The sequence below is a fragment of the Nannobrachium achirus genome, assembly GCF_963921795.1.
Source record: "Nannobrachium achirus genome assembly, chromosome: 1".
Lineage (NCBI taxonomy): Eukaryota > Metazoa > Chordata > Actinopteri > Myctophiformes > Myctophidae > Nannobrachium > Nannobrachium achirus.
In genome coordinates, this window is record NC_137810.1 from 28,979,005 (window position 1) to 28,997,747 (window position 18,743).

Here is an 18,743-nt window from a genome sequence, read left to right on the forward strand (position 1 = left end):
TAAGCGGTTCCAAACAGCACAACCCTCTCCTCCCGTTCGGTCAGATGGGGGGGGGGGTTTCTTCATTAGATGCTTCTAATGAGAGGTGAGACTGCAGGTTCCAGCCATTGCTCTGCTACTTCAGTGGTCCAATTAGTGCAGATAATCAAACCAAATCATCACCTAGCAGCCACAGCCAGAGCCTCCACTCAGCCCCCTCCCCCTCCCCCTTCTCCCTTCCAGCTCCTGGGCCAGACTACCTGCCTCATGGTGCTCTTTAATTAGATGTTACTCAACAATGGCACACTATGTAATCACCAAGACACAAAAGCAGGAATGACATGCACATACATACATACTGTACATACACGCACGCATGCACGCACGCACGCACTGTGACGTACGTGCACACACGCACTCACACACACACACACACACACACACACACACACACACACACACACACACACACACACACAGTCATTTTCCTTTGTTTTGAGCACTTGAGCGAGAGACATGTAGATTAGAAGGTACTGACAGAAAACAAAAACAATTTCAGAAGGACTGATTAAAAGACTATTTCCTTAGAACCTTGTAAAACCCAGAATATGATGACTCTTTTAATAATTTGTATTTTTTATGCAGTTTTTGATATGTAAAGGAGAACTCCTGTGACTGACTGAGGCACATGAGCTGCAGGTTTTCATAGTAAATGCGACCTAGTATTAGTGTTACTGATGAACGGAAAGTGAGTGCTAGTCCCTCACGGAAGTTTGTCTTGGTTGATTAATACACTGAGTTACACAGGGTTCCTTCAATCCATTCATTGTCCCAATGACATACGATGTGACTACCGTATTGTTCGATATGTACAATGAAATGACTTCACTGTGACGTGCAGCGAACTGCGAACACCAGTAGCTTATGTCATACTATAGCGCTCTGGGAAGCGATCCGAAATTGGAGGGTTAACTATCGCGGTTGACCCATCTCACAGCTTCCACAATTTGCCAACATAACAAAACAGTCAGTCTTGGCTGGTGTATAGCAGGCAGGTTGTCTCATACAGCCATTATATACAACACCTTCTGTTTCTAGGGAGATTCGTCTGTCATTTGGTTTTGCAAGGAATATAATAAAATAAACCCAACCTGCCCCCGCACACTCTTCGATTCACGGCTTGGGAAACATAGCGATTCATAGAGAATGAGGGATGATTATTGATTGATGGGGAGATATTATGTGAACAAAGGTTCCGTGGCAGTAAATTGGCAGAGCGAGAGTCCCACCGCAGACCTAATGAAGCCTGTGTTTCATTCGCTTTTGTCAATAAGAGGACGAGGGCTCGCTGTATCAGCCTCAACTAATGCAATTCGCGCACGCGTGTGTGTGTGTGTGTGCGTGCGCGCGTGCATGTGCGTAGGAGCCCTGGATGGTTGATAGGAAGCAGGTTAATGTTGACAGGCTTTCCTCTGCATTCTTTTGGCAGCCTCCTCCCAGTTACTCCGTTTCAAACAGAGATGGGCTGCTGGGCTGAACAGAGAAGAGACTGGTTCCGGGAACCCGAGACGTGTGTTAGAGGAGGTGAGATGAGATGGAGGAAGAGAGAGAGAGAGAGAGAGAGAGAGAGAGAGAGATGAAATGTGCGTATGTGTGCAAGGTTGCTTCAATGTCCAACCTCCTGAATGGTGCAATAGACAAACGCCATTTTCAATTTGGTTTCCAAATTGAACTACGGATGTCATTTAAACAAAGTGTTATTTTTGAGAGGCATGATGCAGCTCTGTAGATTGACTCAGGTATACAGAGCTAGAACAGTGACTGAGCAGCTACTGTAGGGGGTCTAGTGTTACGAGAGCAAGACACAGGTCGATATGGCACCCTGCTGATGCCATATTGTCCTGGAGCTGAGGTTCAAGTTGCATCATCACGTATAACATAATGGACCCAGCAGATGGAAAAGTTTTGTGGAGGGTCTGTTTTCATCATCGGTTGAAATCCTTTTTCTTTTTTTTGCAGTAGACAATAGAATGGATATTATGCTAATAGCATGAATAGAACTTACATTAGACTGTAGTGTTTGCAATCCTAATTAGACATCGTAAATTAATGAATGAGAAAGCGCTCAGTGAAGCTTCCGTCAAGGCAGGCTTATTTTATTTTCATCGGTCAATAATTTCAGTATCAATTTACAGAGGCATACATGCAAAGAAAACACTTGAATTGTAAGTACATAAATATGATATAATTGGCAGAAGTAAGTAACGCATCCTGTATAAGGTACCTCCGTAATAACCGGAGGCAATAACCAGAATCAGAAAATCCAACAAAAATCCAACCGTACGGTACAGTATGTGTGTGCGCAATCTGCGCATGCCTGCCCAAGTGCATGAGTGCAAGTATGGGAGCGCTGCACACACCAGTGCTTCCATCTCGGCGTGTGTTTGTGAGTGGATGTGGGTCATGGCCGGAGCACGGCTCAGGCAGACTGCTGGCCTCTTTCACTTTAGTGGGGAGAGGAGGAGTGGAGCAGAGATAACCACCACCACCCGTCCTCCTGCGCTGGGCAGGAGAGGAGAAGATAAGCAGCCTGTTTCCTGATTTATACTCGGCTGCGCGTCGTGTCGTGCACCGGCAAAATAGCCGACGTACAAGCTCACAGTGCGTCGTGCTGCTGCGCGTTGTGAGCTTGTACGTCGGCTATTTCAACGGTGCGAGTCGCCGCCGCCACGCAACCAGGGCTCATTTCCCAGCGCTACCGCTCAGGCAGGAGCGGTCCGGGAGGATGCTTTGAACTGGCACCCGCTATCAGCTCTGCCTGGGAAAAATTATGGACGGGGGCAGAGTGTCCAGCAAAACAAAAGGCTTATTGAGGTCTGCAGCCCATGTATTCTCAGGGCTAAATCACACAGTCACGTCACGGAGGTATTTTTATTAGTGCAGATTTTTTCTTTCTTTCTTTTTTTTTCAATTTATCTGGAGTTATCTGGAGTGTGAGTGTGCCAACAGTGGTGTAGTAGGTTCAGTTACTGATGTGAAGACTTGGTTTGACTGATATTATGGGAATGGGTTGATAACTCTAACCTAACTCTGACCTCTAATCTAAGTCTAAACAATCAAACAAAAACACACGTGCCAACAACCACACAGAAAAGTACACCTGCTAATTTGTACTCTAGCTACTGTAAGCACTGCTGTCCGCACCGCGCACACTGTATGCGTGCACGCACGCACACACACATACATACACGTGTGCACACAAACTCACGCGCGTACCTGTTTGAAGAGCTGCAGGTTGACAGCCATGGACAGGAAGTTCCTCATGGTGCTTGATCGATGGTTCACAAAGCTCTCCTCGCAGAACGTGATTGGTTCCCCCTGGCCAACAGCAAGAAACCAATCAGATATTTCCCACTGACTTCAATAAAACTACATTGATATACAGATCCTTCTCGAAAAATTAGAATATTGTGTGAAAAAGCATTGCAGATGCCATAGCACCCCAAATCATAACCGACTTCGGAAACTTCCCATTGGACTTCAAGCAACTCTGACTTCAGAAGGTTGACATTTCTCTATTATAAATCCTTGTTTTGAGTGGTCTTGTGTAATATTGTAATATTTGAAATATGGACTTTTGATATCCATAAGCTGTATGCCATAAAAATACAAAATTGTAACAAAAAAAGGTTTGGAATAATTCACTGAATGTCCAATGTATCTAGAATTTATGAAAGTTTCAAGAAAAATATGAAAGTTTCAAGACAATTTACTTTTACACAATATTCGAATTTTTCGAGAAGGATCTGTATATGGAACAAATGCGCTGTACATAATTTATACTTAAATTGCGCATGTTCTTTTGAGCATGTTCCCTTGCCATCGTAGCCCAAAGTGTTACTAAATGTGTTTATGACTGATGTCATGTCAGACATGCACGCCATAATAATTAACCACTCTACACGGTGTGGAAAATAAAGAATTTCAACCCATTTCTTCATTAATGAGCTGAGTGGTAGCCATAATAAAAAAACATGACATTTAAACAAAAGCAGGAAGGAAAGAGGGAAGGAGGTAGGGAAGGAAGGAAGAGGAAGGGAGCATACAAAACGTGTCCCTTTAAAACGGACCCCTCAAGCACACAGAGATATCCTAGCATGCACACACCGCTCTGCATCAACACATTATCATATTATTACTATTTCTTACATCATGTCTGTTGGCCTGTGAGCTATAGTCAAGAAGGATGACAACAGAGCTACTGCAGGCCAATGGCACACAGCCCCGCGGCCATTACCCATGCATGTTTTCTCATAATTAACATAATTCTCACACAGTTTCAGCGATGTTCTAGATTCTCTCTCGTGTAGGAACAATGTGCTTTGTCTATTCCAGGCTATAGGCACAGTGGGACACATAAAAACAACTTTACAGCGTTAGAGACTAGCCCCGTTTTCAAGGGCTGGGCTGGATAATACCACTGGCCCACATTACATCACAGGAATTCTGCTCCACTTAGATCACTGGCAGTTTTAAAGGAGAAGGCCTATCGTAAAAGTGGAAGTGACTTGAGCCCTAGTTGTATCATCTTCGCAGTCTCCATCTGCTTTAGCCTCACAACTAAGACTCAAGATAAAATGAGCGATGTGCTGACGAAGCCTGCTGAGGAATTGCAGCTAAATGAACTCCTGGTCAACTTTAATATTTAAGTGTGGTTTGCATATTTCATTCTCTTATTTTAAATTCTGAACTCCTTAATACATTTTTTTATTTTATAGTAATTACAATACAACAGTACAATGTGTCTCAAATCTCTCAATGCTTTTAATGTCTCGCCTAAAATGAGTAACCTATTTATTGCTTGCCATTAACTGACCTGTAAAACCTAGTCTTTCCACGAATTGCTCTTGGAGAATTTGCACATCGTGGGACGGTAACAACATTGACAGACTCACGTGGGAGTTGCCCCAGTTCAACCACAGGCTGCTGACCACTGACCAGCTGATGGCTGATTGAAGGGTCGTTCACAACGATAACTATAACTATATTGTTCATCATTGTATTTGTTATAGTTGTGGTGAGGACTCTCTACCATCCACTTGACTTGATATTTTTTTAGTAATAGTTATAGTGCTCTGTGAATGGCCCTTTAAACTTAGTCACACAATGCGACTGAGTATAAATCTAAAAATATTAATCATCAAGCTGGTGATGCAATGCATTGTGAGCTTGTAGATCTGCTAATTTCGGCACGGGACACCAAAATGCAACGAAGTACTGTAGTAACCGCAATCGGGCTTAAGGAGCACCATGAATGCAACAACTACCCGTATCCAGACTTTCCCCAGCTCTTACAAGGCATTCAAACTAGCGACTTCCCACAGGTCACAAGCCCACTTCCCTTGACTTTGTGTACCCCCCCCCCCCCCCCCCCCCCCCCCCCCCCCCCCCCCCCCCCCCCCCCCCCCCCCCCCCGTCCCCTCTCCCAATGACACTAATGAATGAATCACTATTCACTTTCACAGATGCACTTACAGCAGCAGCACTGAGAATAGAAACCTGGAAGCTATTTCAGGTCGTTTCGCGAGACGAGGCGAACGCTGCTCTGAGCCGGCGGTGAGAAGAAGACGCAGCGGGAGGAGGATTGACGAGGGCTGAAATTGATGACCTATATAATGCTGTTCTAATCAGCTGTTTGCTTTTCAAGCTCATTATCATTTCCCCACGTTCTCTTCCCATTTACAGCTCAGCAAGGCTCCGTCCACACGACCCCACCCCCCTTCTGTCGGAGCATATGGGCTCGCCGAGCGCAGCGCAACGCAGGGCCTAGGAGGGAAGGCTTTTTTTAATGCCGCCCTGCGTATCGGGACACGGGCCGCATCCTCGGGATTCTCATCAACACATGTGTGTCTGCCTGGGTAAACACGTGTTTCACGCCAAGACTTTTATATAGATGCTAAATAAAAGATGTTATGGTATTTAACTGAGAGAAAACATCACACATGTGCTTTGTGCACTCATGCACTCGCGTATGCGCACACAAGGCACAAAAGTGTGTGTGCGCGTGTGTGTGTCAGCATCCTCAAGTGTTTGTGTCTACGGGGAGTCCGTATTTTATCTGTCTGTTTGTCTGTTATAACAAAATGGTCCATTTCGTTCCATCTGTACACTCTCAGCGTTAAATTGTACATTTGATTTTACAGTGTGCGGACAAGACTGCATCAATAATGTAGCGTCTCCACTCTCCGCTCAGGGTGTCCACACAGTCCAATTAATCTCAAAGCCAGAGGAACAAAGGCCTCACCGTTTGACAAAACAGGGCCTGCTGTAGCTCGCTCTACCTTCTACTTGATAAGTGGAATGTGGCGGCTCTTAGAAACGGGAAAGTCAGACACCAAAGGTGGCTAAAACGGATCCTCAAAGAAAGTGTCACAGCTCCGCTGACATTTCACTGTCTCAGACAGGCTCACCTTTTCAGTTTGTGTTGGCTGGAGGATCGAGAGACAAACAGGAAAACCAATCACCAAACGCATTTAGGCCTGGAAAATACCTAAAAAATGTATTTTGGGTATACCTAAAAACGGTTATCTGAAAAACTTATGTTTCTCTGATCAGTGGTGCTCAAGTGTTTTAATATCAAGAACCTCTAGAAATATATGTATTGACCGCCGACCTCCATCTCAAAATATTTTGTTCCAGGGACCCCCCTAGAAGCAAAGATTTACAATAGTTTGCTTTAAAAGTATATATATTTAAAGATTTGCGTCTGACGACCTTTGCTGCATGTCACTCCCCATCTCTCTCTCTCCATGTCCTGTCAGCCTACTGTCCTATCAATGATGAAGGCATAAAAAGAAAAAAGCACCCGGATCTGACCACTTTGAGGTGACATTTGCATCAGTATTTGCAAGTACATCTTTCAGTTTGAGGTTGAAACTGAGTATGTGAGTAAAGCCTGATTTGAATGAGTCCCACATCAAAAATAGCAGATCTCCAAGCTCACAACATGTCAGAAGAACGCGTTGGGAGCTAGATGTGCTATTTTTGCCACAGGACACCGCTGTATGACCGAGTATAAATTAGGCAAAAAGAAACTAACTATTTCTTTCGGCCAACCAAATATGGACTGTAAAATCCACCTGCTGCCAGACTCTCGTTATTACCTGAACTGAAAATACAACACGAGTTCCCAAAACATTAGCAGTATCAGGTCAATGGACAGTGCTGAATCCCCGTCACATTGACGCAAATCAGGGTCCCGATACGAGGCTAAAATTAAACAATATGACAACGTGAGATGAGCGGAGCAGGGGAGTTTTACCGGCTTGTAGCGGAGCGCGTCGCGGTACGAGCCAAAGAGAGCGGCCTGCGCTCTCAGGAAGGCCCTGGCAACGCCGCTTCCTGTCGCTGTCGACTGCTTCTTCAGCTTGCTCTTCAGGGAGGACACCTGAGGAGAGAGAGAGAGAGAGAGAGAGAGAGGAGAGGGGAGAGGAGAGCGGAAGGCAGACACAAGGAGAGAAGAGAGGGGGAGAGACGGAGGGGGGAGATAGAGGGGGGTAAAAGTTAAATTATCACCTCTGAAATTGGTAGAGGAAACCTCAGGCTCATTCTGGGTGTGAAGTATCACATTTGCAGGTCAATTCCAAAAAGGAAAAAGAAAATCTGAAAAAAGGGAGAGAGAGAGAGAGAGAAAAGAAAGGGTGACGTTCCAGCCTTTCCTCTGAGCCTATCTGCTGCTGAGAGCACCTGCTGCTTCGCTAATTGAGGAGAAGATGGGAAGAAGAGAGAGAGTGTGGGGTGGGGTGGGGTGGGGTGGGGGGGGGGGGGGGATTGGTGGAGGAGGTGGATAACGGAGAGAGGAAATAGAATATCTCGCTCTCTCTCTCTCTCTCGCCACTCTCTCCAACGTCACCACCCCCGCTATGCTCTCCATCACCTCCTTTGCGTATTCTTCTGCTAGCTCCATCTACTGCTCTCCTCTCATGCCCTCCTGGCTCTCCTGGACTCCCTCTAGGAAGAACTCTTGACATAAAATGTCTTTAATTATTTCCCCGCCCCCCCCCTTCCTTCCCCTGCTGGCTCCCCCACCCACCCCCCCACCCCCTCCAGGAGTTCAGGAGAGGAGTTGGAGGAGCAGCAGGCTTCAGCTTGTTTTAGGATGACAAAAAGATTCAGCCGGGCCAGCGGACCCTGGGGAGTCTGGGGAAGAAGTTGTCAAGAGCCTCTCCTCACCTGCTCTGCTGTAGCCTGACTCTGAGCTCTGAGGACGAGGGAGGGAGCGAGACACAGGGAGAGAGCGAGAGAGACAGACAGAGAGAGAGAGAGAGAGAGAGAGAGAGAGAGAGAGAGAGAGAGAGAGAGAGAGAGAGAGAGAGAGAGAGGCAGGCCCGTGGGTCCCTGGATTTCTGAGTGTGTGTAGGTTGTGCACTCTTGTCACAAAAGTAAAGTTTGATCGGTTTGGGTTGCACAGTAGGTCCAGATAACTGGAATGCATCTTTTGGGCTAATAGGAAACAGAAAAGCCAAAGCCTTTGAAAGTATAATTCTGAAGTCATTTTTAATGTCACATTTCATCTGATCTAACTGAACACGAGAGACCAAACAGCCTTTCCGATGCTAGTGCTTTTAGGAAAATAATGTTGGCTGGCCAGTGAAAACAGCAACGACAACACAATGTTTCATGAAACAAAATTTACTAAAAAACAAACAAAGAAAAAAAACATTTCACATAACAAATTGGAAAGAGTAATAACAAAAAATGCACAAAACAATTTAACAAAACAGAAAACACATTTCACAAAATGGAAATGTAGGGACAACAATTGTTTTTGTTTATTGGACGGAACCTGTGTCAATCGTAACCCAATCTGGGAACCTATCAAATACAGTACCCATGCTGCTATTATATATAAGCCCAGAGGGTTATAAGAGGTTAAATGCAAGGGACACATTCCAGGTACAGCTAGTGTATGAGCAAAATGTACTGGGTCCTTCCCATCCTAGTGTAATTGTGTTTGATCAAAGACATCTTCTTCCTAAACAGCAGGTGATAGTAATCCACTTAGTAATTGATTATCATTAATAGTATTTGATCGCTAGCATCTGCTTCGTAAACAACAGGTGATAGTAATCCACTTCACTTAGTAGTTGATTATCATTGACGACAACAATGGCTAATGAGCTGTCGCAGTGTGTCATATTCTTGATTATGGCAAAACATGTCAGGGGAATAGCATATATTATAATATGATTCATGTGCCTATTCATTCATGGAAAATCTGAGCTAAGACATTTGTCATACTTTTCATCCCCCAATACATCTTTCTCCCCAATTTAGTCTTTTTGCCAAATTCCCTTGAACAGTGTTCGACATGGCTCCTGTCGCTGCTAAACCCCACTATAGAGTGCAGACAACCGCATGCATGCCTTCTCCCACACTCAGCCCATTCTTTTCACATGACAGAGTCAGTGAGGACTTTCCCAGATGGAGCGTAACACGTGACTTATACTTTGTTGCATGCTGGTGTCCCGCGCCGGAAACAGGTGATCTACACGTTCTTGTGTGCTTGTTGATCAGCTATTTCCGGGATGGGACACCATCGTACGACATATCAGGCTTAACGTGCGTAGAGAAACACCATGTTTCCCAGCTCAGCTCCAAGTTCTCCTCCCCATGGAACAGGTCCCCCAACCAACCAGTAGGACTTACAAGGACACAATCCCCAGACGGCTTTCCCACCTGCTAACACTGGCAATAGTGTTGGGCTGGAGCAGTGGTTTCCAAACTTTATAGCTCGAGAAAAAAAAAGAGAAATTTGTGAAAATGCTGATCTACAAGTAGATCTACAATTTATATTTTCCTTTGATTATTTAAACATCTTTTGAAATAATCAAAATTAATTGTTGGAAACAAAGCAAAAAAGGGGTATTTACTCTTGACCCATAAAAATGTGTCCACGACCCCACTAATGGGTCCCGACCCAGTGTTTGGGAAACCCATTGCTGGAGCACCCGGCCAAGCCAGAAGAACCACGGAGGAATCAAACCCCAGTGTCGTCACGGTGGTTGAGACTGTCACAAATCACTGCCAGGAGGCATGCTCCCTGTCTGTCTGTCTGTCTGTCTGTCTGTCTGTCTGTCTGTCTGTCTGTCTGTCTGTCTGTCTGTCTGTCTGTCTGTCTGTCTGTCTGGGGCATGTGATGACAATGTTTTGGGTTTGTGTTTGAGTACGAAAAGACAGGGCAATGGGGGAAGGGATATAATAAATGACAGGAGACAAACTCTTTGGCCAGTGAACACATTGAAAAGTAGCGTAGCATGTTGTCCTCACTAGGTCAAACATGACGTTAATTTATGTATATAATGTTATAGCATAATACTGTACATTGCAATGTGTTTGCTTTGACCCTCCCAGCCACACATAGTTCTGAACAGATTTCTGTCATTCGATGCTCTGTGTAATCTGCAAAGTGTGATTGTTAATGTCACCAGTCAAATATCACCAGTCAATCAATGGTTGCACATGCAGTTTGAAACTAAGTGTCATGTTTTCACAGTTGGCCACAGTTGTTTTGAGAGTTCTTGACGAGAGGAGGTACGCTATTGTATATAATGATGGTGTTTCAGACAATCTTACCCAACACCTTTGATTTTTTTATAATGATTTTATATTGATCTTATGGCATACTAATCTGCCGTCTACATTATGTTGTTCAATAGGCAGTGTGCCATTTGTCAAATGCTGTACTGCATGTTATCTGTACTGTATGTATAATGTATGTACAGAATGCACTACTGTACTGTATGTTGCCATTGTACTTTTAACAGCAGATACTATGTGTCCATAATGAATTTCCTCTCCGTTCAATGAAGTCTATCCTATCCTATTCTACCCATGGTTACATTTGTATTTTGTACGCTCTGAGAGTTAACACTTGTACTGTGAATTGTACTGTGCACATGTATTGCATGCTGCAAACATAGTGCCTACATTAGATGGAGCATTGGAGCTTATAGTGTTGTGTCTGCTATTAGCCTTTCTTGAAAACTTCAGGGAGGAGAATACAAAGTGTTAGCACAGCTCATTCAGAGGACAGGAAGAGAAGAGAAGAGAAGAGAAGAGAAGAGAAGAGAAGAGAAGAGAAGAGAAGAGAAGAGAAGAGAAGAGAAGAGAAGAGCGGCACTCAAACTGGGACAGAGACAAAACGAACAGCACTGATTCCTCTCCCCTGGGTTTTCTCTCTTTCACACCCTGTCCCTGTGCTGCCATTGCAAATGCTCACAGGCATCAAACAGAAAGTTTATCACGGTTAAATTAACAAGTGTCATCTCCATATTCCACTCATTGTGCTAAACGCTTTTATGTTTATGTAAAGCCCTCTCTGAAATTAATATTTCATGTTTGTGTGCATTTTCACCAATTTTTTGTATTCTCGCAAATCATTAGGCTGTCTGTTTTTTCTTTCTTTCTTTTTTTTCGGTCACACAAAAATCAAAGTGAAGACTATGTCATTCTAAGTGGGGGAGGCATACACCCCAAAGACTGACAGAGGATAGGGGATAGCAGAGTTGACTTTGCACACAGCAGAGTTCTTTGCACTGGATTTGAAAGGGAAAGAGATACAGAGAGAGAGAGAGAGAGAGAGAGAGAGAGAGAGAGAGAGAGAGAGAGAGATGCAGCGGCAAACATTTTTTAATGAGATGGAGACACCATCGCTGGCGCTTTGTTTCCTTGACGTTCGGGGGAAAGCGGCCAATAAAGCGACAAGTTCAAAGTTTCACGTTTACTCCAGAGTATCAGATGGCAGACAATGATTCTTCTTTAAAGGTGCACGGCGGTAATGAATTAGCTCATCAAAAAGAACACCAAATAGCGGAGGTACAGTACATGACAAAAAACAAGAATGCTGCGCGCTAAACGATCAGCGTGACTGGATTGTGGATGACGACGCAACGGAGAAGCCATCCAATGTGAGGCGGCGGGGGAAAAAAATAGACAGGCGTTCAATAATTGTATTTTGAATGTGGCGCCTGGGCACAGTCATCAGGTATGCCACTGCGGTAATGGCTCTGTCAGACTAATTAAGTATTACAGTTTGAGTGAAGCTAACGAGATACGTACAGGCATCAGAGGAAGGCCAGGCTCTACAGGTGATAACCCTATTTGGCTGTGACATTTTTTAGTGTAAAGTCACAGTGGCGGTGATGAGATCAAAGCCACAGAGTCCCCCATTGGGTCCAATTAGAACTATAGCATTGTAAGAGGAAGGGTGGGGGGGGCAGTGTGTGGGAAGCGAGTTGGATGGGGGGGGGGGGGGACGAAAAAGAGGAGGAGGAAGGGAAGAGAAAAAAGAATACTGTTGAGTTATGATATTCATAATCTATGCGGAGAGGACTTTCCAGTATAGGTCTGTTCCCCGTAGCTGTGATCTTTTCAATTTACATCAAGGGAGGATGGCCGGGTGGATGAAAGCGGGGCGTCCGGGACGCGCAGCCAGCGGAGGGCAGACACGGGGCCTCATTAAGGCCTGGCCCAGCCAGCCCCAAACAGGGTTTGAAGTGCGTCACATAAAGAGCACGGGGTCAGAGGTCAGACACAGAACAGATCTCCATTTAACTCTCCAGCTGGAGATGGTAATTAGCAGGTGCAACGATGATCCCTGCCCGACTGTAACGGATGATACCACCGTAGGTGACACCCGGCGCTCGTGGTTGTGTGTGTGTGTGTGTGTGTGTGTGTGTGTGTGTGTGTGTGTGTGTGTGTGTGTGTGTGTGTGTGTGTGTGCGCGTGCGTGCGTGTGCTTGTGTTTGTGTTTGTGTTTGTCCAAGCACACGTGTATACAGATGCTTGAAGCTCCTGCTAACTAACTAAGACACTCTGGAATAGTCTGACAAATCGTTTGTCATAGCCGCCAAGCGATGATTATAAAGGTTGGCTTGACAATAAATTCAAGGACCCTCCCAACTCCATTATGTGTACAGAATACGGGAAAATGCACACTGTAAACAGCCATGGTCATACGAACTGTATCGTCACACATACACCATAACATATCAACAACGACTTGTATGCGTCATTCCCACCGGGTACGATAAAGATAACGATAAATGTCGGCGTTCACATCAATTATGTTGGCGTTATCGTTGTTGTGTGGAGGCTAACATACACTTGGGTTGAGAACGGTTTTTAAAATGGTACAGTATCTTTATCTTAATCGTGCCTGGTGGGAATGACGCTTTATCCATTCACCTCATAGTTAAAGGGGAGAACCACCCATTTTCAACATTTTGGGGGTTTGGCTTTCAAAGTACACCATGATGACATCATCACGGTGTACTTTGCAAGCCAAACCCCAAAATCAATCCTCCTAGGGCTTTTTTCTTATTTCCACATAACAACTCAAAGGTATATTAATGACATAGTTCAATGTTGAAAATGGGTGGTTCTCCCCTTTAAGTTCACAATCAGTTCCAAAATCAAAACCGAGTCAAATTCTGCCAACAAATATGTCACATAATATCTAAGAAACGAATAACAGTACAGCGTAATATCAGTGTTAATTTATCTATTTGTGACTCTGGACTCTCCTAATGGACCTGTAAATAATTGACACACTCTCAGAGCATTTTGATTTTAGCTATATATATTTTACCTACAGTAAAAGCAACAGAGGTTTTTTTTTTTTAAACGCTTGGTTTAGAACAGTGGTTCTCAAAAATAGCAGACATACAAGCTGACTTGTACATCTGCTATTATAGATTATTTTATTTTATTTTATTTTTAATTATTTAGTCATTTTTTTAACATGCTTCTGTGGGTCCCTGGAACAAAACATTTTCAAACGGGGGGTCCTTGGCCAAATGCTTATAATTTTGGGGGTCCTTGGCATGAAAAAGTTTGAGAATCACTTATTTAGAAGGCACTAATTGTAGACTGGTCCTCACAGGTCCTAATGGGTTTGAATGAACGCTGTAGAAACTGACACAGAACAGCAGCTCCTGATGTGGTATATTTAGTAATGCCGTAAGCGCCAGTGTACAGTACTGTACTGTGTATAAATCTCCAAAATAACGACCCTGACATTCATGTACTGTATGTGGTAAAAAATAAATAAATAAAATATTTTTTTGGGGGGAGGTTCTTGCAAAAAAAAAAAAAAAAGAATGTTTTGTTTAAGATGCTGTCCGGGGGAGTGAAAGCCACTGGGACGCAATTAAAGAACTACAAAGAAAAAGAAATAGTTATGAAAATCTCCCACTTTCTTTTGATGTGCTGGAGTCTGAAATGTACACACACTCACACACACGCGCATGTGCGCGCACGCACACACACACACACACACACACACACACACACACACACACACACTCGGATGGACATACACACACACACACACACACACACACACACACACACACACACACACACACACACACACACAAGAAACGCACAGATGAGCGCACACGCTAGCCGATGCATGCGCAAACGTACATTATGTGTACAGTGTACTATAAATTATGTGTGTACACTGTAGACGGTGAAAAAGAATACAGTGCATACGATTACGCACACGCATGCCAACGTGCACGCACGCACAAGCACGCACGCACTCTCGCCGAGGTAATGCGCACACCTCAGCATCTGTGGTGTGTGCTCGAGTCAATTTAAAATACATATTCTGTGTCTTTGCTACGTAAATGATAGACCAATTAATTGTCGGAGGAAGAAAAAAAAAAGAATAAAAGAGCTAACCCTTCAGCACCCTGTTCGTTATTTTTAGATAACTCGCCGTTTTCACCGTTTAAACTGCACAATCACATGGATATTTAAGTTATTATTAAGTTGTTGGGGAGGAGTTAAAAGAAACAAATCGTCTACATCTCACCCCGTGATATAATAAATGATAACTCTATGGTGTGATTATAATAAACCATTCAATTAAGATATTAAAAGACTATGTGTACAGTATACAGTACCAAGACGCTCAAACCTTAGACGCACATTCCTTTACACAGGGAACTGCCGTGTGGAAAACGTGTATGTCCAAAACTTTACTTCACAGGAGATGGGTAAAAAAGAACCTCTGTTCCAATGGAATGGATCCAATGAAGTTACTATTTAGTCACAAACATAAATAATACATAGCAATACAAGCATACGAATCATAGAAGTATGTTCATTTAAGTTGGTTAAATATTTATAAAACCTACAGACAGGCGGACAAACACTTCCTATTTTGTTCTTGTCAAGGTAAAATGTTCAAAACTTAAAATTATTATCATTATTATTTCTTTTTTTTTCCATAGGTAAAATAGCAACATGTGTGAGCGTTGTCAGATCGTCTATTTTGCCATGACACTGTCACGCGACAGAGTATAAAATAGGGCATTCATTTGTGACAAAATCATAAATGAAATACTGAGATACAAGGTTTCTGTCCGACAGAAAATAAATGCATTGCAACACATTTATCAGTGGAAATGTGAAAGTCAGTGAGGGGGCAAAGAGAGCAAAGATAGAAAAAGAGGCTGGAAAAGGTACTTGTGTGTGCATGTGTGTGTGCGCGTGTGTGCGTGTGTGTGCGTGTGTGTGTGTGTGTGTGTGTGTGTGCGTGTGTGTGTGTGCGTGTTTGTGCGTGTGTGTGTGTATTAATAGGGTTATCTCATAGCGGTGAGATACTCCCCAGTGTGGGGTTACTTTGTCAAGCTGACCTCCTATTGCATCCGAGCGGGACGAGCAGTGAGTTTTGCATACATAATTAAGCACGGCTAAATGTCACCTCTCACTTCAATAACTAACACAGTGGGTGCTGCTGCTCTCCCCCGGGTTTTTTTTTTTGGACTTCTAATCCAGAGTGAACCCTGAGCACAAAGCCGCCGTCGCAAAAGAGCCGTAACATTTAATCCGTTTAGAACGGGTACACATTATTGTGTATCATTATTTTATGGTTTAACTATTGAAAAATAGCAGATATACAAGCTCACAGCGCGGCACCGAGTGCCGCGCTGTGAGCTTGTAGATCTGCTATTTTTTTTAAATCGTGAAAATTTGACCCGATTCTATAAGTGTCTTTTGAATCCTTCTAAGATCTTTTGGTCATGTTTCTATGTCAGTAATCTGGCCAGCCATCGTCAAAGAAAAGGTCCTTTTCACTTAACTGGAGCTCAGTTAGTCTGTTCTTGAGAGACTACTATGTCAGAGGTTCTCAAACGTTTTCATGTGAAGGACCCCCAAAATGATATGTATTTGGCCACGGACCCCCCATCTCAAAATATTTAGTTCCAGGGACCCCCAGAAGCAAAATTTTAGTTACAAATGTTCGCTTTGAAAATACATATATTCAAAGATTTGCGCACGTTTTCATGACTTTAAAAAAAATAGCAGATCTACAAGCTCACAGCGCGGCACTCGGTGCCGCGCTGTGAGCTTGTATATCTGCTATTTTTCACTGGTTAAAGCATTCAATAATTCTAGATGGGTTAAATGGGTTAAACTCCTCCTCGCAGCAGTCTTTGAGGGCTGGTGAACGCATGGGGAGAGCGGCCGTCTGTGCTGCACGCTTCAACGGCATTAATAAACATTAGTTTATTTCTCTTTAATACGCCGTCCACAATAACGCTCCCAATAAAGCTAAGGACGTCCGTATATTTCGTTTGCTAAAAATACAAACTTTATAAAAAAACACGTACATGAAAAACATCTGCTTTAAGCGTATTCCCATTCCCATATCCCCTTGCGCTTGAGACTATACCTGAAGGTCATATTTGTTTATCAAGTGAAGGTACTGTAGGCCTATACCCGTCTAGTTTATTTAAGTTGCCTTTTTTTACTATTACCATTATACCACTGTGTAGCGGTTTTTAATTTGAAATCGTACGGCACTTCTGCCAATGTCGATTGCTTTACATTTAAAAGCACTGTGCACAGTAAAAATCCTGAGTGCATAATTTGACTCTGAGCACTCAGGATTCAACAGTGTGTACAGTACCTGAGGTGGAGCAAGCTGCTAGAGTGTTATTACAGTGTGTACAGTACCTGAGGTGGAGCAAGCTGCTAGAGTGTTATTACAGTGTGTACAGTACCTGAGGTGGAGCAAGCTGCTAGAGTGTTATTACAGTGTGTACAGTACCTGAGGTGGAGCAAGCTGCTAGAGTGTTATTACAGTGAGTACAGTGAGTGTGTGAGGTGGGGTACAGTAACGGCTCCCTCACAGTAATACATAAAGTCTGTTGACCCCATCAGGACACGTCTGGCAGCTGGCGGATGCTGACCGACAGAGCAGAATACGGTGAGTAGTGAAACCTTTCTCATAAACTAGGTCTGAGTGTCAGTCAGGCTGTGTGTGCATGTGTGTGTGCGTGTGCGTGTGTGTGTGTGTGTGTGTGTGTGTGCGTGCGCGCACGCACGCGTGTGTGTGTACGCGCGCATGTGTGGCTGATCGATGAACGTTCTACGTCAATGGAGTGAGTAGTTTGTGTCTGTCTGTCTGTCTGTCTGTCTGTCTGTACCTGTGGGTGCACGCGCCAGTACTGTACAGTATTTGCATGTGGGTGTTTCTGTGTGTGTGTGTGTGTGTGTGTGTGTGTGTGTGTGTGTGTGTGTGTGTGTGTGTGTGTGTGTGTGTGTGTGTGCGCGTGTGTGTGCGTGTGTGTGTGTGTATGTGTGTTCGCGTGCTCGTGTGTGTGCGTGTGTGCGTGTGTTCGCCCGCTGCTGGCAGCAGATGATGATGTAGATGTTGTTTTTCGGAGACGTAAGCCCAACTCCAAATTAACGCGGCGATGTTTGATTAAGTGTGCCAGGTGATCTCAGGAGAGGCACGTTGCAGACGCAACCTCAGCCCCCTCGTTCATTTGTAAACTTCCACATGGAGGCTTGAAACACATAGGAAGTAGGAGTGCACGCCGTAAATCCCCCCCTCTTGATTGGGAATACAAATGATCAAATGTAAAGGAGGCTAGGAGTGCATGGGTACACGGAGTCAGCATAGCAGCGAGAGGCAGAGAGGGTGTGTGTGTGTGGGGGGGGGGGGGGGGCAAGGAATTAGACTGTGATCTGAAAGGATAGCTCTGAAAATAAAGATGTGCCTCACCTTGAATAGAATAATACATGAAAAAAGAAAATCACCGGTTTGAGATCAACCGGTAAGATCGGATTAAAATATGTGTATATATATACACACACACATACATGTTGCTGCATATATCTGATTCCGTTGCACAGCGTTTGTCTTCAGAATGAACATGCACAGCTAATTTGCTATTCTTGGATATTTTTAATGACGAGCGCGGTAAACAGCTACGCTAACCAAAAAGCCAATTATAACTTTATCAGCACAACCTTCAGTGCAGAGAGAGGACCTGCATATTCGGGGGGAAAATAAATGAACACTCCTTGATCTTCCTCGGAAAAACCATGTTGTTGTTCTTTTTTTTTTTTTTTTTACAGAATATTTCTTTTCAGGATGCCTGTCAACATGTTGATTTGAATGATACCCAGCACAGTCCCTTTGAAATGTTCTATTACTAGTAATTGCACAAGTAAATCTTGAAACTTTCAGCATTTATGCAATATAGGGAAAAAAAAGAAATGCTGAAAATAAGGCAGTGATATAATTTCAGAAACATGGCTTAAATTGTGGAATAGGTAAGTGTTTAATCATTTTTTTTAAATGTCAGATAAGACAAAATAAAGAAAACGGTTTTAGAACTTTGTTGTAGGCAGCTCATTTCAAAACTCTAAAAACGAAATACTGTTCAAAATAAAAA

The 18,743-nt window shown here is 43.7% G+C and overlaps 1 protein-coding gene across 1 annotated transcript in view; it reads right to left on the reverse strand.

Moving 5' to 3' along the window:
* The window catches only part of dennd1b (DENN/MADD domain containing 1B), a 190,385-nt gene that overhangs the window by 30,768 nt on the left and 140,874 nt on the right, over positions 1–18,743 (reverse strand). Inside the window, exons 14-15 of the mRNA XM_080732823.1 lie at positions 7,301–7,426; positions 3,256–3,357 (exon numbers count right to left, since the gene is read on the reverse strand). Of these exons, the coding sequence (XP_080588949.1) occupies positions 3,256–3,357; positions 7,301–7,426 (228 nt within the window). The remainder of the gene's footprint in view (positions 1–3,255; positions 3,358–7,300; positions 7,427–18,743) is intronic.